General features: G+C 40.0%; 1 protein-coding gene across 1 annotated transcript in view; it reads right to left on the reverse strand.

The window, feature by feature from the left end:
- MTHFD1 (methylenetetrahydrofolate dehydrogenase, cyclohydrolase and formyltetrahydrofolate synthetase 1) overlaps nucleotides 1-23,365 on the reverse strand; it is a 37,936-nt gene that overhangs the window by 12,955 nt on the left and 1,616 nt on the right. The window contains exons 2-17 of the mRNA XM_031605581.2: nucleotides 18,484-18,568; nucleotides 16,400-16,459; nucleotides 15,646-15,699; nucleotides 15,112-15,248; nucleotides 14,867-14,967; nucleotides 14,450-14,586; nucleotides 12,942-13,053; nucleotides 8,811-8,938; nucleotides 7,999-8,096; nucleotides 7,186-7,359; nucleotides 6,830-6,966; nucleotides 6,521-6,567; nucleotides 4,156-4,263; nucleotides 3,984-4,058; nucleotides 1,929-2,031; nucleotides 661-737 (exon numbers count right to left, since the gene is read on the reverse strand). Of these exons, the coding sequence (XP_031461441.2) occupies nucleotides 661-737; nucleotides 1,929-2,031; nucleotides 3,984-4,058; nucleotides 4,156-4,263; nucleotides 6,521-6,567; nucleotides 6,830-6,966; nucleotides 7,186-7,359; nucleotides 7,999-8,096; nucleotides 8,811-8,938; nucleotides 12,942-13,053; nucleotides 14,450-14,586; nucleotides 14,867-14,967; nucleotides 15,112-15,248; nucleotides 15,646-15,699; nucleotides 16,400-16,459; nucleotides 18,484-18,568 (1,633 nt within the window). The remainder of the gene's footprint in view (nucleotides 1-660; nucleotides 738-1,928; nucleotides 2,032-3,983; nucleotides 4,059-4,155; nucleotides 4,264-6,520; nucleotides 6,568-6,829; nucleotides 6,967-7,185; nucleotides 7,360-7,998; nucleotides 8,097-8,810; nucleotides 8,939-12,941; nucleotides 13,054-14,449; nucleotides 14,587-14,866; nucleotides 14,968-15,111; nucleotides 15,249-15,645; nucleotides 15,700-16,399; nucleotides 16,460-18,483; nucleotides 18,569-23,365) is intronic.

Raw genomic sequence — 23,365 nt, forward strand, 5'->3', positions numbered from 1 at the left:
CCAACAATACATTTTTGAAGACTGAGCTTACTAACTCACATCTAACCATTGCTAAACAGTACAGTATAAGACAAAGAAAAAACAAAAAAACATGCCAACAATTGGTTCTATAGCAAACGAAAGGTAGAATTCATCTGATAAAACACAATACCTCCATTGAAGCTAGGCACCCTAGAGACCTTTTCTAGTAAATAAAAAGAGGCTTCTATGGGCACAACTCATTTGAACTACTAATTTGATAGTTACTTAAAGGATGAAAGAAATCATGGTCCTGATTGCCTATTTTTCTATGTATACAATGTATCTAGATAACAAGCTCAGATATTGTGTTGAATTAGAGCCAGATGCATCCCACCCAAAGCACGTGCACTGCATAAGATTAGCAATTGCCACGTACCATATTTGTAGAGAGCATTCATATGCCACTGTTACTATGCCATAATTATCCCAATTCAGAAATCCAACAATCAAGAAAGGTATGAAAAGAACAGATATTAAAACTACACATTGCATTGGTAGCAAATGTAACCGCTTGGCCAAAGAGATTTTCTGCTGTCTCTATAACAAGGTACCAGTAAGACAAACATCTGGAGTTGAAGTTTACTTCAGGATCATGTTTTTCAAAGTGCTTTTTTAAAAGATGCAAGAAAGAATAATTACCGTTCGTGAAAAGCCTTTTTCTGTTGGAGACTGTCCAATAGTGATTCTCCTAAGGAACCTGTCATTTGTATCCAGTACTGTGAGGATGAAAAAAGAAAGATGTAAGAACTCACATTGCATGGCCTAAATCACATTTACATACCACCACAAACACTTGGCTAGATAAGCCATGAACAGAGGAAGGCAGGTTGGGACACCATCCTCTCCAACTGAACTGCAATGATGTTAAGATGCTCACAGTCAATGCAGACTGCACTACACCCGGAAGTCTACTTCCCTGTGTGCTCAATAACCACAAGTCCAAAAACCTCTCTGAAAAAAAGAGCTGCTGGTATTATTCCAATTTCTTTTTCACCATTATTAGTCAAAATGAAATCAGGAAATTACTATGGAAAAAAGAAATGAAATTATCATTTTGTAAATGAAAGGATAAAACAGTCAGATTCTACTATTTAATGACATTCCCTATAACCCCATTAGCTCAAATTACCCTTGAAACACAAACGATCAAATACTGGCTTAAATTTGCTTTTTTTTTTGTTTTTTTGTTTTTGTTTTTTGTTTTTTGTTTTTTTGTTTTTAAACTAGCTTCTCGAAAAATTCTAAATACTTCCCACGAGGCAGACTAATTTAGCTCCATTATAGGTTATGAAGCAAATTCTGGAGAATAATTTCACATCGTATTTTCATAAAAAGAAGGAAAAGCAATACTCTTGGGGTCTAAATCACCTTTCTCCACCCTCCCCCTCTTATCTGAAATTCCTTTCGTTAGTGAAATATTAATTCAGTAAGACCAGAGATTGATCTTACTCGAGGTATCTTTAAACACGTTTTAAAAAAACATTGAGCCTTTTTCTGCTGTCAGTCCCCAAGAGAGCAAGTGGGCAGACTAAAATTCAGTTTAATTCCAGAGCAGTAGCCTCTCCTCGCTCTCAGTGCTTTCTCAAATGAGCAGGCAGAAAGACTGTCTGCTATGGTTGCCAAACTGAAAACTCTCTCAGTGACCATCAAAACCACAAGCAGAAACTTGCTCCAATTAGTGAGGCCCAGTCTGAACTCTCAAAGATTAAGATTCAAGTCCTGGTGTCAGACCCTTTAGAAACAGGATCCCATCTGCAGGCACCCATCCCACCAAATAGAGAGACCAGCACTGCTTTGCTTCCCTTTATCCCAGAAAACTTTGTTCTTTCTGTACTTGCAACTTCATTTGATAAGTTTTGGTGTTGTTTTTTTTTTTTTAGCAATACTTTAATTCAATGTTATTGTACCTCTTTGCCATGTTATGGTGGCTGGATCAATGTCTAATCTCACAAATAAGTTTACTTCCTCCTTTGTCAAGGCTGCAGGATCAGTTTTGCTAATTCCCAATTTCTGTGGGAGGAAAAAAAAAAATAATAATAATAAAGTAACATGAAAAGATTTAGAGAAATGAACCTTTCACTACAATTAACCTTTGGCAGCAGCACATGAATATTTAGAAATAAGGAGGAAATGCCCTACCACTTTCCCTTCAAGTCCCACAGCAACATAAATTGATCCATATCAGTGTAAATCTGGAAGCAGAGCTTGCTGCTTGCCAACTAGCAAACGGCAGTGCAGATAATAGAGCTTGTCAGGGCAGCCTGTCACCTAATTTTGTGCAAGGCATCTACAGAAAACATAAGAAAGAAAGCTCTGCAGTTTCTTACATGCCTTGTTCTAATCATTAGTTTCACATGCTTACATCCATTTCTCATTAGTTTGCCTAGGGTCACTGCACACAGCCATACATATTTGAAGACATGGCTTTCAGCACGCTGGTTAAGCAGCACAAAGGAGGAATTAAACAATTCGGTCACAAGGCTGTCGGCATCCCAGAAAGCTGATCCTGAACATACTGAGAGGATGGGCAGTTTGCCAAGTTGCTTAATTGAGAGAAGAATTATCTCAAGACTGATACAAGTGCAAGCTTAAAAATGAAGAATACGATTGAGTTGATTTATGAACGAACAAGCCTTTTTTAATTAACTAGACAGCTAAGTCCTACTTTCTCCAGAAGAACAGCAGGGAAGAAAGAGGTCTGTTCTCTTCCTCTTCAAGTACAGCATAAAAAACAAACAAATCCCCACCATACCATGAAAAAGATCCTCTTTCTCGAGTATTAGCATCCTTACAGTCTACCAAGCCACATGACAGAGCTACTGTGCTCAGCAGTGAAGCAAGCCACGTATTTTCTAATGGTAGAAAAATTATAGTTAGTTAATAAATCAGAGTTTTATCTTCCTAAGTATTCTATTGGTCTTGGCCTCCAAGTGGGCAACTGACAGAGCACGAATACCATTCAAACAGGTTTGTTCTTGGAATAAGCTTAGCAGGCCCCACTTTGTCCTTCTAGACAGAAGGTTCAAGCTCAATGCAAAAATTACTCGTTCCTCATTTCTGAAGAGGCCAGGGACACACACAGGTTCACATTCATTACTGAGAACTGAGGAACTGTGACCTGCTCAGGGTCCAATGTTCAATGGTAGCTGTACTCATTTAACTGAGATTCTTTTTCCTGAGCCAAGAAGTAAGGGATGTAGGGGACACACATTTTTTCTTGTTTCCTGCTTGCTCAATCTGAATAAGACAAGAAAATCTTTACCTTCTCTTTTTGCTGAATTTTGTAAACTGTCCTTTTTGTGCTGCATCTATATGGCTATCACATGAACAGGAATTATTCATCTTTATCTGTAGCTGACTGTAAGGGACAAAGACTAATGCTGGTCTTTTCTGAAACTACATTAAGAACACTAAATTGTCACTATTAACAAAGGGCACTAATCTCTCTGCTTCTTCCCACTGTGTTACTCACACAGCATATAACAAGTCAAATCAACGATTCTTCCCCTTGAAGCTTCATCTCACTGTTATCTGTGCTGTAACATGGGCTACCAGACTTTTGCACGCTTGATGCAGAAAACAAATGCTAGCAGAATGACAATCCAGTTGTTGGTTGGTCTAGTGAGTTTCTTAAACAGATAAGTGATAGAGTGCAAGGAAGCAGTCTCAAGCTGAGCCAGGGGAGGTTTAAAATGGCTATTAGGAAGAATTTCTTTGTGGAAAGGGTGCCTAGGGAAATGGTGGAATACTCATCCCTAGAGGTATTTAAGAGGTATGCAGACATGGCACTAAGGGACAAAGTTTAGCGACGGGGCTACTCCATAAGTCAGGCTATGATCCTGAAGGTCTTTTTCAGCCTAGGTGATTCTGTGACACAAATGCTTTTGTAACCAAACTCAGAATACATAAAGGTGGAGTAAGTGGAACTGAATCAGAAACCAGAGTGAAACTAGTGAACTTACTTGTAGTCTTCGGATTTGAATCTCTGAGAACTTCCTGACACCGTTGACAGAAGGCACCAAACGGTTATAGAGGGCCTGGCAGAACAAAAGATACACTTAGCACTGCTGGCACACCCCAAACATCTTGACCAGAATGAGATGGGTTGAAATACATGAGAAGAAAGGATCCTACCTGGTCGCTCTGAGTTAGCTCATGGAATATACGTGTGTCCACAGCAGCAGCAACCAGGTTGTTCGCTGCAGTGATAGCATGGATGTCACCAGTGAGGTGAAGGTTAAACTGAAGGACATAGAACATATCACTTATCTCATCTTGCTGCAATTTTCATATATTTCAATACATCGTAGACAGGTGGAGAGAGACATATTAATAGCAACACTAAAGTGAGTGAGGGTGGAGGGGGAAGAGATTGCTCAGTGCAGCGTGTGGAAGAGAGGAAAGAATTTCTCTAAAACAGAAAAATGCCTCCCCCACATTTATGTCATTTTACAAACTTCCAGAACAGAGCTTCCAAATAAGATTTTTTACACAAGAACCATTCCTTAACATCTGAGAACAACACGGTACGGCATATCTGCATTGCTCCTCCTTCCCCTTCCTTCTGACCCACCCACATCATTTGCACAACAGGCTTCACACATACCTTAGCTAAAGCTCCTGCTGCTCCCACAAACATATCTCAGCTAAATGCTAGCACCACCCAAGGGTGCTGGCTTGAAACAGAGCTGTGGTTGCAAAGAGCTCTGCATAAGCTAACCACTCACACACAGTACCGTAGGCAGGCCTTGCAGACCACATACTACACAGTGACAACGCTAGTAATTTTCTAGGTTCTATCTCATTAAAAGACTGTTTGAGTGGGTTTGTCTACGTGAATTTTCTTCCTGCACTGTAGCTATACTGAAAAAAGATTTTGGATATAGAGTTTATTTGACAAATCTGTATTAGGGCAGAGAAGGAAAGGTTGGTGTTAAGAAGATTCTTTTCCTCTGTAGCAGTGCAGAACAGGAGGAAGATGAAAAATTGACAGTAAAAAAGTGGTATGACAGAAGACTGTGATACCACTGTGTCAAAGCCCTGCTACTGTGGTCTTATAAACCAAACAGCAAAAAAAACAGAGTGGAACTAGTCACACAGTAGTTATAAATCCTAACTAGGAAATGCCAATTTTTCTTATTCTACATATATGCAATAAGAAGCAATTATTACTACCTCAATTCTACAGTCATCATTGAAGAATGTCTCACTTGCTAATAATTTTCTGGGATGAAAACTGCATGCAGAAACATCTGATGGTGTATCAAGGTCATTATTGCATCTACTTTATCATAAAATGTTAGTACTTGAAGTCATGCACTGATTAAAATACTCCCACAAGACCATAACATATTTTCCTAACATGCAGTACAAAGGACTTCTACTTGAAATCCTTTCATATATCACAGAATCATAGAATGGCCTGGGTTGAAAAGGACCACAATGCTCATTTAGTTTCAACCCCCCCTGCTACGTGCAGGGTCGCCAACCAGCAGACCAGGCTGCCCAGAGCCACATCCAGCCTGGCCTTGAATGCCTCCAGGGATGGGGCATCCACAACCTCCTGGGGCAACTTTCAGCCAGTTTATTTCAAGTGTGACTCTGTTTCCCACTGCTGCACACACTCCAGTCTTTTACCTTGTCTTACTAACACTCTCAAACAGGAGGAGATTATTGTTCCTGTCACATCTATCATTCATACATGTTTTTTGGCACATGACTAAATCAATCAACTGCCTCCTTAACATTTTTTCATTCCTCTCCAAACCCCATCAAATCTTCTCTGGACTTGCTGCACCAATAGGAACAAAGAGCCCTTTTAACCATTTTTGCTTTTCCTCCAAAAACTGTCCTCTGTCAACCTAAGGTGCACAAGACAAAGGTAAGATTCTACAGGTAATTACAAGAGAGTTGGGGGATGCACAAGAGCATGAGCTACATGTGCCTATCAGTTCCCTGCCTCTAGACAGAGGATTTTACTTGCTGCCAAGTCACATTAAAAAAGCAATGCAGTGCCAGTCACCCACAGGCTGAGGTCTTGGCATTATTGATTTGCATTTTCCCTTTTCCCATTCCACGTCAGTAATCTAAAACATAAGCACACCAAAATAGCTCACAGAAGGAGTCAACGACCACTCTTGCTGACAGAACTATTTAATATGCTTCCAAAATATATTAAGTCATTATAATCTTAATTTCAGTGCTGGGAAAAAGAGGTACAGGATGTACTCTGCTCAAGGGTATGCAGTAATTCGGGGCAGAGGAGGGGAGGGGACAGAGGGACAGGGAATTCTCAGCTCTGTGAAATTCCCTGACCATGCAGACACTCTTCTGAAACAAACAAAGAAGTCCATTTTCTAAAAAGGCTTTGCTGAAATCAAGCAATCATTCTTGCAATGCTACTCTGGGATGTAGGAAAAAAAAATTAAGTTATCTGACTGCAATATTTATTCAAAGTCTGCAAGCTAACTGTGCAATGAGACTTTGTATTAACAGTTACCTCTTCCATGGGAACAACTTGAGAATAGCCACCTCCAGCAGCTCCTCCTATGGAAGACAACAGTCAAATCAAGCAAATAAAGGCTTCTCTAGCTCAGGGTGGTAAAATATGTATTTTATTACGACTTTAAGAAGGCAGCTTAGTTAATGTCCCAGCATAGCACTTAAGGAAATACTGAAGAAGGTGTGAGAAAACCAAGGTTTTTTCTTTCTTAAAGAAATGCCATCCTAACTGGGAATTACGTAAAACTACAATGCAGCATTCAAAGATTTTCATCCTGCTATCTTCTCCCATTTAGTCAGCTCATACCTTTTATACCAAAGGTTGGTCCCTGAGAAGGCTGCCGAACACAAGCAAAGACATTCTGGTGAAGGTGCGCTCCTAAGGCTTGAACAAGACCTATGGTGGTGGTGCTTTTCCCCTCTCCCAGAGGTGTGGGAGTAATCCTGCAGTGAGAAAGTACAACAGATATAATGAAGCTCCTATAGTAGGTGAGCCTCAAAACACTTACAGGCATAATACAAAAACCTAGTGACTGCAGTTAATGCCAATACTTCATATAGTCAGCTTACCATAAGACAATACAACGACAAGCAACGCTATCAAAATTTCTTTTCATCCTGACACCATGTAAGTGATGTCTCCTTAGTTAACATAGTACCTACCCAGTAACAACGACATATTTGCCATCAGGCTGGTTCTTCAGACGTTTCAGAGCTGACAGATGAACCTTGGCTTTAGTTTGGCCATATAGCTCTATCTCGTCTGGGAGGAGGCCAATTTCTTTTGCAACTTGATCAATTGGCTTGGGTATGCAAGACCGTGATATTTCAATGTCACTGAAAGGAAGAGAGCAAGGGCAATTAGTAAATATTACTGACTTCTCACAAATGTCTTGCTTTTGGCAGCATGAGTCAAAAGCACTCAATCTACATTCTGAAAGGGAAGCTTCACCCTTTCCTAATTAAAAGAATCAATTCCACCAATATTGGCTACAGTAGAATACAAGGATCTTCAGAGGGCAACAACAACAACAAAATTAAACAAGCAAAATTATATAAAAAGAATGACTTTCTGTAGATACCATGTAAGGCTCTGCTATCACATTTATTTTCAAATCCTTGTGGATTCTACCAAATCCCACTTTAAGGTACTAGGTTTTTGCCATGTCAGATATAAAAATTCTACATGCTGAGTCAGCAAGTATCTAGCTCATACAAAATGTCTGTGGAAAACTGTATTTATACCTTAATGTTATAAGGATGACCCAAGCCTATGTTTCAGCATGTGCCACAGGACCACTGATGGTTAGCTCTGCTTGCCTGGGAGACCTTGCATTGCTTTCTCTCTACATCTCTCCAAACTTCAACCGCAGGTACACTCTACATACTTGTTTGCCCTATGTTATACAAAACTTGTCCACAGAAGTGATTACTACAACGCATGAATATCGTCAGTAGCTTCACTGAAAGCATTACCTTGGAACAGGCATCTTTAGGGTAAGCTGGTTGTATTGGATGTTCCATTTTCCAGGCTGGAATTTCTCCAGAAAACGCTGCGCGCTCTCCACTGTACTCTAAATCAAGCATGAAAAGGCATTACAGCAACAAATGCTGTTGGAATCTTGTTGGTTAACAGAGTCTTATACGAGTTTTCCCCTCCTCTTTATCTCAGTTTGGACTAATATACAGTGCTTTAATTTAGAACTATTGCTAACAATGCAGAATGAGGTTTTGCTTTGAATTTCCTTGAGAGGAATACAGACAGATTTGCCTAGATCTGTAGAGATACTGATAGATAAAAATCCAGTCCTGCGAGATATACTATTTATATATAAATATTAATATATATATGTAACATCTTTTACTGTGCTTTTTTTTTTTTTTTTTTTTTGGTGTTGTGTGTCAGTACCGTCTCTTAAGCAAAATAAGAAACAGAGGGAGCAGCTTTCCTCTGCTAACCTTCTCCTCCTTATCACATTACCTTATGGAGAGTTTTAGAATTACATCCAGAGTTTTGTCAAACAAACCAGTTCTCATAGTTTCGAGAATGTACAGTTTAAAAAAAAAACAAAAAAACCACACATGCACAAAAATCCAAAAGGCGGTTGTTCCTCCTAACATTTTCTTCACATTCATCTTCATTGGTCTGCAAATACTAACTACGCTTCCATAAGAGCAAGGAGGAAGCACCAACTTCTCTTCCTAGTGTGCTGATGGCCAGCAGCAATATACCCCAAAAGCAAACATAGAGGAGATGACTCGTGATGGCCCACACTCTGTTCACATACCTGCATTAACATGGCCACAGTCATCGGTCCAACACCACCAGGAACTGGGGTAATGTAAGAAGCTTTCTCTTTTGCTGTTGCGTATGCCACATCTCCTACAACTCTTTTTCCACTGGCCTTTGTGCTATCTGGAGATTTAAGGAAAGAATAAGTTACACAGAGAGAAGAGCAGTGACTGAAGCTGAAGTCCTTTCCTCTGTTGGAATAACCAAATCAGCAGCTAAGTATACAGGAAGCTGCAAAACAAAACAACACCCTAAGACGAAACTGTTATCACCATACTTCACCCAGAACATCAGGGCTCATACACTACATCTTCCCATTAAGTGCCATTTATTATCAGCCAGACTGATCAGAGGGTCTCCCATTTCTTGAGAATCAAATATTTTCTCAACGGAATTGAGATTGCCACAAGGCAATGTGAAGACTCCAAAACAAATGCTTCTAGCAGCTGGGGGAAGCAAAGCATACAGATCTTACATCTGTGCATGTAGAGCACACAAACAGGACATACAGAGATGTCACATTAACCACACTCTCACAAATCTTGCTGTACTGCTCTGAAGACATAGTAAACTTTCAGTATTAAGGAGATATGAATCAATGATCTAAAAGACACTAAAGGAAAATAGCTGTTCCAATTTGGAGGAAATCTAGACCTTACTATTGAATAAAATTATCTATCTTTACAGAAACTGAAATCAGAAAGTGCTGAACTTTTCTATTACTTATTGCCATTTTAATGATGGACTGGTACATACTACAGTCACAGAGAACAGTCTCATCAAAACCAACCTCACAGATGACTTAAGAGAACTCCAGCAGAACAACCTCCTTTCTGGCAGAAACAAATGCTACTACCTGCTACACTACATGAAATTTAAGGTCACCCACAGGAGACAAAAAGACAAAATGCATTAATAAACTATGAGAATCATCTAAGGAACTCACCAGTTATGGACACAGTATAACAAAAAAAAGCAAATAAGTTTCTCCTGGAGTAGCAGATCCTTATTTCAGGTATCAGGACTTGAGAAAATGTTAAGCAGTGTGAAAAAACGCGTGACAGATTTTAATACTGTTAAATTGAAATATTATCTTGCATACCACAAATGTATGCTAAAGTTAATATGTTCTATTCATGCATACATTTGATGAGGAGGAAGAATGTAAGAGAAAGCAAACTCATTAACAGCTTACTGTGTAAAATGCAAGAGGGAACAAAAGCAGCTCCTATCAACACAGAAGTTTAGCTGCACTGTTACTGACAATCAGTTGTTTAGGTGTTCTACTAAAGGTGTGTTTTAAGCAACATTTTCCCTAAAGTTCAAGCTTTGAACTAAGTCACAGCTGTTAACATTGTTTCTACAGCAACTGTCAAGTTTTACTTCCCAAACTGCAGACCAGCCCGGCCTTCCGGCCCAGACAGCAGGATTAATTAAGTTTGCAAATGGCAAATAGTATGATTATATTTTCTTCCTTGGATTCCAAGCAAGCTTACCAACCACCCCAGTCAGAAAGGCTCCAGACCTGAAGAAATCAAGTGATGAAACACATGACTTCAAATACAAACAGCCTGAACTTCTACACAAGAGAACACTGTGATGAGCACAAACCAAACAAATCCTACGTCCTTACCCCTGCAATCACACTTTATGCCAAGTGCTGCTGAGAACAACTGAGATGTCATCCAGTGACCTTTAAAAATCAGAATCAGTTTGAAGGAAAACTCATATGCAACACTTTCTGCTTTTTCCCATGAATTTTATCTTCTTAATATTCATCATTCTGGCCTTAAATTACAGAGTTACAGAAAGCATCAGTGACACTGACAACCGTTCCCTCTGCCTGTGTCTTCTTTGGTACAGTAGGTTATCCAGCTAGCTAGAACATATGACGGACAGCATCCAAGGTCTGTGAGATCTAAAAGATGAAGGACACGCCTGCACGTATGTAATGAACAGGTACAGTGATCTCTATCTATCTCTGGGGTGCTGCAGGTCCAATTGCAGAACTAATTTACAGTCCTACTTTGGTAAGAACGGAGCTGGGAATATTCACATTGTAAACTTGTATGTTATAGCAGTGTACACTGACACAAGTCAGTGTACAGACCTAGCAAGCATACAAGATCATACTTGACCCTCATATATACAACATTTTTGTGGGCTGACTTGTTTTCTGGGAAAGATGTCTGACAACAGATTCAATACAATCTGGTTTTATTGGTGTGCGGTGCCAACTCAATTCCCAGAACACAGAGATATAAACATCATGAGGTCAAGACTTCCTACAGCATCTTTCTGGCTCCCTTGCTGTTTGAAGAGCATGGCACAGAAATCAAAGGAAGCAGATCCTCCTTCGCTGCTCTCGCATTCTGCTGTTTAAAGTTCTTCATTGGCTAGAGCTGCAAAATCCCATGTCAGAGGAATCCTCTGAATAGGAACACTTCCTCCATCAGGAGTCACAGAGGGACACTTCAAACACTGCCATTTCTGGGAAACTTCTCTGCCTGCAACGCTCTTCGTTCCCGTAGCAAAGCAACTCCTACAGGCCTGGAATAAGGCATTCAGAACACCTGCTGAACTAGCAATCACCTGCATCAGTAAGGAGAGAAATACGAATATGATGATGTTTAGAAAAGACACACTTCTCTGTAAAGGTTTCAGGAGGTCCTCTCTCCCTCTCTCTCTACTGAGAGACCTGGAAGAAATTCTGTTCAATTGTAACACATAAATGCAAGGCCCGATGCATCCTACATCTGCACATCCAGAGATTTCTCTTTTCTTCAGCTGCAATCACATGAACACCTAGCAGGGACCTAGCTGGGTGCACTTAAAGCTATGGTAAGACATATGTCAACTGTGCTATTTATCTCACCAACGTTCAAAACATCATCATGGCTAGCACTGATAACTCTACACTATCAAGCCCTGACCAGTTTGCTTCACACAGTGTCATAAACAAACTGGCATATAACACTGAGTAGGTTGGTAGTATAAGAAACCCAGACCTCAGTGCACTGCCAAGGCAAACTGCAAAGAAACAGGGATGTGACCACAGAGATACAATTCACATCAAGCCTGAAAAAAAAAAAAGTCATCATGTCAGAAATGTGACGGTACACATGAGTAGGGTAGTGCCCAGACCTCTCCGCTTCACCAATAACAACAGTGACTCTGCTTCTTGGCAAACTGCCTAACTTTGGGAAGCTTGGCACAAATATTTCAACAAACAAATAGCAACAGCCGACAGGTTTGGTTTTTTTTTTTTTTTTTAAACTTTAATTAGACAGAGGATTAATGGCTTTTAACGCAAATCAGCGTCATTTTTGAGGAATAAGACTGTTGAGTAGAAGTTTCTTTACATTCCATTAAATGGCAACAAGATGACTGATTAATTATGAAAACTACCTTCTAAAAACCCTGTGGGTGTAGCAGAGAGATAGTTGGATGGTGACTAATTTTCCATATCATTGAATATCTGCAATTTGGATTTAAAATGAGGTGAAAACAGAAATTGCCAGACTGCCTGTTCCTCAGCTAAATGAAACCCTACCCCCAAATCCATTATGTTCAAGCACTTTGTTCTGTGCCAGAGCCACTGTCACCAATTTTCTTGCAGCACCTGCTTTGTTTCAAGACAACAGTCATTCAAATCTAAGAACTTAATGTTATGATTCAACAAAATCCACAGCTACTTTAAGAGACTGCTTGCCATTTATGTGTTTCAAACAGAACGGCTTAATGAGATCTAACTGTGCAAATTAACGACAGCAAAGCTGCACGCTCACAAGTGACAATAGCAGCAGGATTTAGCTATATAGATGTGGCAAATTACATAGATACTATGTTGTAATACTACATAGGCCTCCTCTTTTCTCTACAGATAATCAGTCTCATTGATGGCAGAAACAAAACTATCACTGATCTGCTTCACAACAGTACTTCAAAACCATCTTTGTTTTATTCTTGAATCTTCAGAGGGGTTGCCATCATTACCTAAGACAGACTTAGATGAGAAATAAATCCATATGGACTAGAAATACCAAGGAAACTGTATCCATGTACTTACATAGCAACTGCATTTATATACAAATAAATCCCCACTCTTTATACATTACCCACGCACCTGGCACATGGTTAATTCCACAGTCTATTACAACTGCACCAGGTTTGATCCATTCACCTTTCACCATTTCAGCTTTGCCAGCTGCAACCACCAGGATATCAGCTTTAGCAACCTAAAAAAAAATAAATATATCCATACAAACAACTCTATATCACACCAACAATAGAAAAAGGCTGAGCTGCTCCAAGAGCAACTTAAATTACTTTCAGTTGTAGCAAAACTGTGTGCTCACCCATTGCATCTAGAGGATTGGAAGAACATCATCAGCAATGAAAGGTAGCTAACAGTTCTTGGCAAGGACAAATTCCCACAGCCAGAAATTGCAGCCTATTTTCAGGCTCCTACCCTGAACTGTTGCTAGTCAACACTTCACAACCTCCTTTGAACTCTTCCATGATTCCCAAATGGATGATACACACTACTTTTAGATGAAAGCCTTCTGCATACTCTGATCTTCTTTCCTTCCAATATCCCTGCATATTAAGCTGCATATTATCTACTTCTCACTACTAGAAATACACCCAGAACTCATCAGACAGCTGACAAGAACAACCCCTACACAGAACAGTAAGCTGCATTTCATTTGTGGCAGCACTGTTGTGGTTTTTATATCCAGGACTGTGTAACATGCAAGACCTGGGGAAGCTGATTGTAATTCAGCACCAGTATTTGTTCAGACAATAATCAGCAAGTATGACAGATCTGGTCACAAAGTTACTCCCAGAACCTTGGATAAAAGCTCCCTGCTACTTCCCCTGCTGCTTCATTTGTATCCTTAGGAAGCTGCTATCTACTGGATTTTTTTTCTTTGTATCCATGACATAGATGAGCTATTTTTAAGATTTCATTACAAATTAGCACTTCCATTGTTAATCAGCCTAATGACAGTCTTCTTGAACAGCAACATAGTGGAACTGCAGTGTTTCTGATCTTGCATTTGAGTTACATTCAAGTACACCTACCCCCTTTCCAGCTTTGATACTTGCCTATAAAGCCTGGCAGTGTTGATTGCTCAACAAAATTCAAGTAGGTGGCAGCACAGCAACACACTATTTCTGTCCCTCTTACTGCTAAAGAAGAAAATGGTACAAACTCCCAGTCATAAAAAAACAGACTAGAAAAAAAACATGGAGAAGGAATTTGGTCTAGCATTTCCTAGCCATGAAAGTAGATGATCACTTAGATTTTTTTTAGGGAAAAAACAAACAAACAAAAACATATACTGTCTTGCAGGCCACTACCTGGAAATTAGGAAGGAATGATTAAATTCCCAGTACTTGCCTGAATAAAATAATAGTAATTTTATTGTTATAATTGCAACCCTCTAAGTAAGGACCTTCAACAGCAGTAGATTCATGCAGCCATTCAATGAACAATACTGGAAAACTATTTCAAATGAAAAACAACCCAGACCCACTGACTTAAACAACATCAGGCAAAAACATACAGCTGGCAGCATTGGCTTGCAGTACATAACTACAGCCTCATAAGTCCATCCCTTCCCTTACCTCCTCAGCCAGAGTTGAGGTCTTTGAATGGCAAGTGGTTACTGTTGCATGATTCCAGAGCAGCAGGTCATGCATAGGAGCACCAACGATCTTACTGCGACCAACCACTACAGCTCTTTTCCCCGTAACCTGGATGCCTGTACCACAGGAAGGTCGGAGAAAATAAAATGTCATTCTGCATTCCATTCTCAAGTAGCTCCAGAGTATATTGGTCAGTATGTGTCTTGATACTATTTTTCAGGATACTACTTATCTTTTGGGTTTTGCATTGCTTTAAACTAGCTGTTTTCCTATTTGAAAAGGCAGAGATGAAACGTGGCAACTCAGTAAAAGTTTCAGTCTGAGAGACAGCCTTGCAGCATAATTTCTCCTCTCATTGAAGACTATTGCATTCATGAATAATGAAAACCTCCTTACCTGTCTGTCTGATAAGTTCCATGCATCCTTTTGGAGTACAGGGAATAAAGCAGTCTCCAAGGTCTCCTCTAGACAGTTTCCCAGCATTGATGCTACTTAAGCTGTATTTTGAAAGAATAAAAAGGCCAAGTAAATTCCCAGTCTCAAAATTACCAGTTAAAAGGGAAGGGGAGGAAGAAAAAAGAAAAAAAAAAGGTCTAATTCTGGAGTAGCTGCGATGTTCTCTAGGGCTGATGTCAGCTTACCCATCTACATCCTTCTCAGGTGCAACAGCATTGGTTATTTTTTCGGTATTGATAGGTTTATCAGAGTCAAGGGGCAGCTGCACTATAAAGCCATGAACAGCAGGGTCTCCATTCAAAGAAGCAATGCACTTGAGGACCTACAAGCAAAGACCAAAAACCTAGTGGCTGATAAACTGAAGCAAGATTAATAGAAGGTAAAAACACCACAACACAACCCTATGTGGATTAAAAGACACAGAACACACTTTTTTTTTTTTCCACCCAAAACATATGAATGACTCACATTTTTTATTCTGAAAAACACATCTGCTAAAGTTTCTAAATTTTATGTAGTTGTGTTTTAGCTTTCTTAAAAAAAAAAAAAGCAAACAAAAAACAAAAAAACACAAACTCATCAGGTTCCTGTTCTTCTTTCATGAGTTAGTATCTGCAGACAAGCGGTCTTTCCCTCCTATTTTTACAAAAAAAATAACTTTACCCCTTTAGCTTGAATTTGAAATTACATGATTTCTCTTTATTAACTACATTACTTACCTCAGCTTCTGTTGCTGTGTTTGGCAGTTTTATGTGATTGGCACTGATCCCAATCTGCAAATGAGAATACCCAGAAATTATCCGATTTCTGAAATGACACCAGAAATTGATCTGCCTGTTCTTTCAGTCAAGTTCACCCTCATCTACATTTTGTCACATTTTCCAGGTCTATCTCCTATTTCTGTTGCTACAGTCCTTTTATTTGGAAATGCCACCAGCGAAGACAATGAAAAATTAGTGCTTTGCCTACTTATATTGGCCCATCTTTCAACTGTCCCATTCACCTTTTGGCATGAACAACTGCATCTTGGCTTGACAGCATATTGCTCTGAGATGCCAGCATAGATGCCAGCTGTCACCTAGGAGAACAGGGACTCATTAGATTCCCTGCCCTGCTGTAGCATGCAATGGACCTCTTGGTGACAGATGTAAGACAACTGCAGCTATGTATCAACAAGAAACTGAGAGAAAGTCAGCACATGGCCACAGGTCAGTACATGCAGAACATCAGTACTTCAGACATATCATTTAGGTAACCTTAGGTAATCAGCTCCAACCCGCAGAGTACCCCACTCGACATCAGATTACACATTTGTATTATTCCTTTATAACAAGGAATTCAGGCTAGCACTGGTTTCTCCAATACACACAAAGCTTAAACAAAGCTATTTGGCTCACATCTGTAATTTCATGTTCTGAATGGACCTATTTTAGGGAGGTAAAAAAAAAAAAAAATTATCGGTTTGGGCATTACCTCAGCAGCAGCCTTCAGCTTCATATTAATGTAGAGGTTTGAATCATCCCGATTTCCAACCTAAGGTTGAAAAGACAGTTGAGTCCCCCTGCAGAGTAGAGACCCAGCCACAGGCTGAGAATGGCTTAACCCTCAGCTTCCTCAAAGCTACAGCGAAGAGAAAAAGGTATTCTTGAATAGCCATACCACACTGATATAAACTAAAAGCATCTGGACTTAACAGGAAAGCATTCTTTCAAGTAAGAGGCAGCTAAAGAGAGGTTGTCTGATCTCCTGCCTAACTACCATTAACATCTGTTAGAAAACCCTGAAAAACACAATGAAGCAGAAAAGCAGAAAATATTGCTTGCCATCTCATCTGAAAAAGTTAATTAACATGATCAGTAGGTGCCGATAACATCCAATTATCTGAATGAGGCTTTTAAAAAGTTGTTCCCCTTTGATACCCAGGAATCTTAATTTTATACACATTTGCCTTTATGGAGAAGTTTCTGCCACTGCTGTTTCATACCTTGAGAATTTTTTCATCAAATAAGAAAAACCAAGAAAGTAAAAACAGTGCAATGCACAAAGAGAAAGCAGCAAGTAGAACAAGTGTCTGTAGCTTTGGCAGAATTGGGTGATTACAGTACAAGTGTTTGCATCATCCAGTATGTTTTGGCTAAAGGTAGTTCTCCTTGTAACTGTTCGAAAACAAAGGGCAAACAGGAAAAACATATTAAGAAAATTCCTGAAATCCAGGTCTCTAATACTAGCTATCCCTATTTCTCACACAGATCACAAGCTGCAAGGATGACTGTATTAGCCAGTCAACCAGCATGCACTTCTTTCCTGGGCTTATACAAAGAGGCTGTCTCCCTTGTAGAGTCTGCTGAGTTTAGGAAAAATGATGCATCATATAGGCAGAAGAGACATGTTAGCAAAAAGACGACATGCAGTGTGTAAAAGAGGATTTTCTTGACTACAGAACAAAAATAAAAGATAACTGACTCATTCTTCCAGCTTGGAGGACACCAGATACCTCCCAGGAATAGAGCTGGTAAGGTGCTGTATATCAGAAATATCTGATTGTCCCAACATAACTGAAAAACAGTTGAGAATATCTCTATTTGAACTTCTGCTACCGAGGCAGTTTGATAGCTTACAAAAGTGTTGGAGAGCAAAGAGATTGTAAAGGATTTATGACTGAAACAACCCTGGTTTAAAGAGAAAATAGATCAACCAAGAAAAGATTGCAGTAACATTTTTGTCCCTTACTGAATTTTAAATCAAGGAACTTCCCCCTTCCCACTAAATACCTGAAGACAAGTCTTCTGATCTTAAAGCTAATGAAAAATAACTACAAAAACAAACAAAAAAAAACAACAACACAGATTTGTTCCTGGCATTGAAGAGGAACATGTTCTTCATGTACTAAAGTGGTCTTAGTGACTGAAAGCAGAGTTTGCTCTGCAGAAGCCCTAAATAATAAAGACAGAAGCCCATTCTCTGGACAGCCATTTTCAATCTGCTTGTGGCCACGCAGTTCCATCCATATGTGACAGCTGTTACTACTACTCACCTTCAGATCTAAGCATACCAAAAAGTTTCCATTTTTTATAGCTATAATGGAAAAAAACAACCACTTAATTCTGCCAAATATAGGCCCCAAACCTGAACTGATAAGAGCATTTTTTCCATTCACAAGCATTTACATGTAGATTCTAGCACCTACTCAAGCTTCTGACAAACATCAATTTCAGCAATGAGAATTCAATCCTCTGCACTCAAGGTCTTCTTGGCTGAGGTGATTTGTTCACTTCTCTCTCTCCATGCTCTCATGTAACAGCTGATCAAATTCCTTATTAACCTCAGCAATATCTGGTGCAATCACATCTGTTAGAGCTGACAGACTTTAGGGCTCATAAAAATGCAAAGATGAAACATCACAGAACTGCATTAACACCCCACATGGTGCTTTGCACTCCACTTCCTTACAAAATGCTACTATTTTGCAAAGCAGTTTTGCTGAAGCTCATCAGTTGCCCACTTAACACAGCAAAGCAACAAAGATTTTCTTTAGTTGTCATTAAAGAAAACAATACCTGCAAAATCGCAAGTCCTGGTGTGAAACCTGGAAACTTCTCCTTCATCTCAGCAACTTGCTTCTTTAATCTCTCTCTCACTTGTCTGAGTGTTAAAAAAAACAAAAAACAAAACACAAACAATATAGAAGTTAACCACGGGTTTGAATTCTCATACAGTGGTAAGACAAGTGTTTGAAAAGCTGACAGATGGGAAGATCAGCAAACACATATCCACACCTTGAGTACACAAGACCAAGCAATCTCCACATAAAGCTGATGCCCATAAATCACTAAGACATTTTGGAAGTTTCATTCAAGTCCACTGTGTATTTCTTCACTCTCCTCTTCGCACAGCAGTCTCATAGGATACATGGGAATAATACACAATAAGACATGGAAACTCCATTTTCAGCTCCCTGCTAAAAAGCAAACTTCCTTTCCACATACACTACACCAAGTCTATCAGTCTTCCACAGATGCCAATCAACACCATCAAATGTTGTCTTGGCAAAGGATGACAAATTTACAGAAGGTAAAACTCTGTAAAAGAGCCGAATAGGTTGTCTCCAAACTTGTACTTCTGCTACAGATGGCCAAAACTGTTTGTTTCTCCTTCCTGTCTGCTTGGCTTAATCCAGGGCTGGATAAGTCACAGTCCTACACTCACCTTCCTGCTTCCCATCATGGATTCAGAAAACTACTCCAGTCTGAGGGCTTCCAAAGAAAGTAAAAAATTTTCCAAGTGAGAAGGAAGAAGAATGAGAGAGAGAAATGAAGCAGCAAGGAAAACTAAACCCTGGTAAACAGCTCAGGTTAACTCTACAGCAAAAGACAAGCTGAAGGATACAATTATTAAAACACAACTTTGAGATGAGTACATGAGAGGATTTGCTGATTGCATCAATCTAGCTTAAATGTCAGTTCATACCTAGTTTAGAGGTAACAGTTACTCATCACCTATAAATGAGCTGCAAACAGCTCAAAAGCTGTCACTGCTTCTCATGTCCCAGGTGTGTGTGCTCCTTCACCAGTGCAGACTTGGTAGTGGGGAAGAAGTCCTGGTGCTAGGCCCAGTGCACTCTCTAGATTCTAAGATTATGTCAAAAAGGGCCTGACTGCAGCCACAGCTCTGTCTCCTCACTGGAGGCAGCTTGGATTCAGTGAGAACAGACCAGTGGTGCCTACCTTGGATACATCTACCCTTAAATCAGTGCCCCAAAACGTTTGATACTTTCTAAGTGGAACCAGACCTCTCAGACTGGAAGAGCAGCTGTTGATGCCAGTTTGTTAAATAATGCAAACAGCAAAAGTGCTGGGACAGATTAAGTACCCAGAGGCTGTAACTCCTGCCATACAGCCCCAAAACTCCAGAATGACTGATAGCAAGTGAAACCAACTCTATCTTGCAATGATATAAGCTCCAAATCAGGAATGCCAGAGGCAAGAAGGAAGAGAAATGGAAGCAGATGCAACTCAACAGCACTGTTCTCAGGGGATGGTTGCAGCTGGCCCAGCCAGAAGCAGCCCCAGGGTTGTTCTGAGCCCCATCTCAGGGGAATCACACAGCCTCCTGCCACATCCTAAATCAAGCCTCTCTCCTGCCACATCGCAAACCACGTGGCCAGAGCTCTACTGCTACCAAGAAGCAGGTTCAAGGTATTTATAAGTATTTGCATCTGGCCAATCTGTTCCAAGTCTCTTAATAAGCTTTGGTAAAAGAGGTTGTTTTCAATCTTATCTCAGTAATAGTGCTTTCTAGGCATGACTTAGCTAGTGTCTGCATTTGACACTGGCTTGCCTTTGACACTCTTTTCTGAGCTCACAGCCTCATCTTAGAAATTCTGGTTGGCAGCACATCACCTCTGCTGTACATCCCCTAGGGAAGGCAGTACCACTACAGCTGCTGACACAGTCAGGCCTGAACTCGTGAGGAGCCCATAACAGCAGTGCAGGGATCACAAGGAGTGTCAGAAACCCAATGCTAGAGTGGGTACTGTGGGGCACCTATTTGAGGGAGCTACTTCTGAGATAAGGCTCTGAAATACCCTACGTGCAGCTGAGTCAGTAAGAAAGATGCAGCAGTGGTTTACAGCCTACAAACAAGAGGAAATGCAAACATGTGAAATGTATTGTAGTTTACAATGCAGTAGAGTTCTCATAAGGGACAGTCAACTGAAAGGGTTTCAGATCTGGCACTTATTTTTAATCCAGCCTTGTAAGTGGAGGAGAAGCAGTCCCATCAGAGGATCTATTTCTCTCCATCCACTTTGAAGCGGGGCTATGGCATGCTTTTACACCAAAAAGCCACAACTGCTCACACATTATATTGCTGCCATTTTCTGTAATTAGGCGCTAGCTCATTTCCCCTTCAGCTACACAAGAAAGGTAACATGCATGAACACAGAAGTGGTGCCGCCAGAGCTGAATTGCCTTAGGAGTCTTGAATCAAGAAACCACTTGCTAGACAGCCACCTAGCGTTCACTACAGCTGAATGACAAGAGGAAAGCTAGAGATGAAAAGGTGAGAGAAAATTAAGTAAGAAACAAACAAAAAGCAGTCTCTGTAGCTTGGCAGATACATTACAAAATAATTTGAGTCTTCATGAAGATTAAAAAAAAAAAAATCATATCGACAAATTAACAACTTTTTTTGTTAGTAGTATGAACATTTATTCAAGTTTTCAAACGTAAGTTGGCAATTGGACGTGGCTGCTCCTCCAACAGCCTTCCCTCCCAAGACCCCTCCTGTGCTGCTGGCTCTTCCACAAACAAACTCCCACTGCAAACACAAGTCCAGGGTCCACACGGGTTAAGGACAGCATGTGACTTTAAGCATACAATGAAAAAGCCAGTTCCAAAGATTAAAGAAGCGGTTAGCCTTTCTTTCACTAGACTGCAGAAGTGAGCAGAATTTAAATTTATTCAGTGAATTTCCCAGAATAGCAAAGGACAAACCACCCTCCTCCAGTTCTGCTCAAAGCACAGAGAGAGAAGCATAGCTCTCATGCCAGGACCTCCCCAGGCAGACTCCACCACAACACCTGCTGGATTCTTTACATGTCATGGCTTGGGCGGCTGTGGTGTGAGCATATGTAGCACCAACTTTAGAATAAAAATTAGGCTGTATTTCCATCTCTTCTGTGGACTATAGGTGATACTGCTGAACATATGACCAAGACAATACCTCCCTCAGAGACAACGATGTTCTACAGGAGAGGCCTGCCCCCAAGAGAGAAAGGTTTGGCTTCATTGCCCAGATTTTAGATTCCCCAAAGGTTTCAGAAGTATGAATCAGAAGTGCTCTTGCTGCAGCCCTCCAGAAATGGCTGCAGAAGACTAAGAAGCCTCCCCAGATCCTAAGCCACTTTGGCCAGAGCTACTGTCCCTATAGACATTTTGCACTGCAGTCTACAATGCTGCCACTGCTCAACTTTGTCCCCATGATAAAACAAATGCAGAAACAAATGGCTTTGTTTGAGGGAAGATGCTATTTAGACAACAGAGCTGCAATCAATGCACAAGTTTCCTGCTCTCACCTCACACTCAGGTTCAGTGTAATACATCCAATATCCTTCATAGACCGTCCAAATAGAAGAGCTTATTTCTACTGAAAGAAGCTGCCTTACTCTAAGTATTATTAACTTGGGCACCAAAATCCTACACAAATCACAATGCCTGCTGCTCTGTATGTTCTCCCTTCCATGCATGACAAAAATCACACTATCATCACATATATTGACTAATTTCCTTTGTGTCTCTTCTGAGCCTCCCAAGACTTTCTAGACATTAACTAGCTTAATCTCCTACATAAGTTATCTTTGATCACAGGGACAAGGAAGCTCCATCTCTTTAAGTCTTTTCCCCTCTTCAACTGATTCACAAAAATAACAATGTTACTATTTACCTGTTTGCTTTTTTTTTTTTTTTTTAAATAAATGACATGACTCTGAATTAGTTATTTTCTTCACCTTTCTTTGGGGAAGGGGTGGCTGATAGCAGGAGAAAAAAGTTCATAGTACTTAGGAGTTTTTAATTTAAAACACATACATAAACTTAGAATTAACTAGCTGGAACACTGCTTCATTGATTCACCTTATTTGTTAACATTTGACTGAATTACAAGCAAAGTTTTCTCAATTAAAGCCCAGAATAAGAGAAGAACCCTACAGGATTGTAACTGAAAAGACTTTGCAGATGATGTACTGAGAAACACACCCTTACTATGGCAGACAAATTCAGTTGAATATTCCTAGAAAGAGCACACGCCTATCACTTGCTTCTTTCTTTTACTGATAGATTCATGGCCTGACAGTAGGCTCAGGATGTTGAGAATCCTTTGGCTGAGCACTTCTCCAGAGGGCCTGGAAAAAGACACACATGTCTGCAGGTGGACAGTTCATTTCCTCACATCTTCATCAAACACTCCACTAGAGAAAAAACAAAATATGTGAGACCTGCAGATCATGATACGGTTTAGCTATGTTGGGCATAAATACGGGAGATGTAAAGGAAATGAAGAACATTGGTACAGATGCAATAATTTTTTCCCCATTTTTTGCTGTTTTCAGGTCAAGATTCAATGTCTGCTGAAAGACAGGCTTCAACCAAGAACCTCAGAGCTGCGCTGGAAACAAAGTAATCCTTTCTCCCATATGTATCTACTAAAATCTTGCTCTCTTTCAGGCATTTGAACATCATTCATTTCTTAAAACAACTGCTAACATAACACTGAAAGCAAACAGAAATAAAAGAGTCACCAACTATAACTATAAATAAAAAAATACAACATAAAAAAATGAAAAATGCAAGAAAACTAGAACCAAGAATATTAGAAGATGAAAGCTCAGAATACCAGCAAAACATGTTCCTTCTCCTCAAACTATCATCTTTCCAGAATTCT

Source organism: Phasianus colchicus, chromosome 5 (genome assembly GCF_987193195.1).
Source record: "Phasianus colchicus chromosome 5, bPhaCol1.hap1.1, whole genome shotgun sequence".
Lineage (NCBI taxonomy): Eukaryota > Metazoa > Chordata > Aves > Galliformes > Phasianidae > Phasianus > Phasianus colchicus.